At 39.8% G+C, this 1,257-nt stretch overlaps 1 protein-coding gene across 2 annotated transcripts in view; it reads right to left on the bottom strand.

The window, feature by feature from the left end:
• Positions 1-131: 131 nt before the first annotated feature.
• Positions 132-1,257, bottom strand: part of LOC113827250 (E3 ubiquitin-protein ligase SHPRH) — a gene marked incomplete at its 3' end in the record, with an annotated part of 7,927 nt that continues 6,801 nt past the window's right edge. For both annotated transcript variants that reach the window (XM_070120364.1, XM_070120363.1), the window contains 2 exon segments: positions 132-327; positions 693-886. In XM_070120364.1, the coding sequence (XP_069976465.1) occupies positions 132-327; positions 693-886 (390 nt within the window).

Here is a 1,257-nt window from a genome sequence, read left to right as displayed (position 1 = left end):
AAGAAATCAAATATAAAAATCATAATCGTACTCATAACAAAAATACAAACAAATAAATGAAACTCTACTAATAAAAGTAAGAGCAACAAAAATAAAAACAACAAAAATTATCGATAAAAATTCCTACACACCTGCAAGTCGTTAACACTCTTCTGGACGGGCGTTCCCGTGACACACCACCTGTTGATGGCTGCAAGTCGGAGCGCCATCTCGGCCGTTTTGGTGGTGGTGCACTCGACCATCTGTGCCTCGTCCAAGCATACACGCCACCATTCGACACAGGGGAGCGGCGAAGGAGTGGCCATGAAGCGCTTGGGATGGCGGAACCTGGGGGAATGAGAGAGACAGATAAAGGATGAGTGAATAAATGAATGAAGGATGAGAAGAAGTGATGGCAGGTACGAGAGGGAGACATGTTAGTGAGAGTAATGATTAATGTAATACCTTTTAACTTTGCAATAGATCCTGTAATACTATAAATATAAATATCAATATAGCAATAATCTAGAACAAATAAATAATAATAATCATAGTAATAATTATTATTATGATATCAATCTCAACAATTATTTTTTAAAGAACAAAAAGCAACAAACACAAGATGCACACACACACACACACACACACACACACACACACACACACACACACACACACACAAACCCTCCCCTCTCCCCCCTCACGGCTCATACCTCCGTCCCATCTCGCTGTTGCTGTGAGGTAGATCCACATAATTGAGTTCCTGCCGCAGTGTTTCGTAGGTGGTGATGACAATGTCGAAGTTGCCCAGGAAGCGTGGCTGCATGTAGCCCTGGGTCGCCACGCCCTTGTACACCAGCATGCGCAGCGCCTTGTTCTTCAGGTGCTTCATGATCTCGTCCACCCACTTTTGATGGAAAGGGAAGTAATGTGATTAAGTGAAAACATGAAAAGGATAAATGACTTGAAGAGGGTTATGGTATAGGGTATGTTAATTAATCTATCTATCAAGTAAATCCATAAATACCAGTAAGAAATAATACCATAATCTAAAAATTCAGTTTTGATTCAGAAAGAAAAACAAGGGAAGAGAAAAAGTAGAAGAAATGTCATGAGCAGAAGGCAGTGGATGGAAGGAGGAGGACAAAGAGGAAGGAGAGGAGAAGGAAGAGGAGATTGAGAAAAAGGAGATAAAAGAAAAAGATGTAATTAGAGAGTTAAGAACTGAAGAAAAAGACCAAAACAAAAACAATGAAGACAAACCAAAAAAATATAAAT

Source organism: Penaeus vannamei, unplaced genomic scaffold (assembly GCF_042767895.1).
Source record: "Penaeus vannamei isolate JL-2024 unplaced genomic scaffold, ASM4276789v1 unanchor4827, whole genome shotgun sequence".
Lineage (NCBI taxonomy): Eukaryota > Metazoa > Arthropoda > Malacostraca > Decapoda > Penaeidae > Penaeus > Penaeus vannamei.
This window is presented reverse-complemented; position numbering and strand designations above follow the sequence as displayed.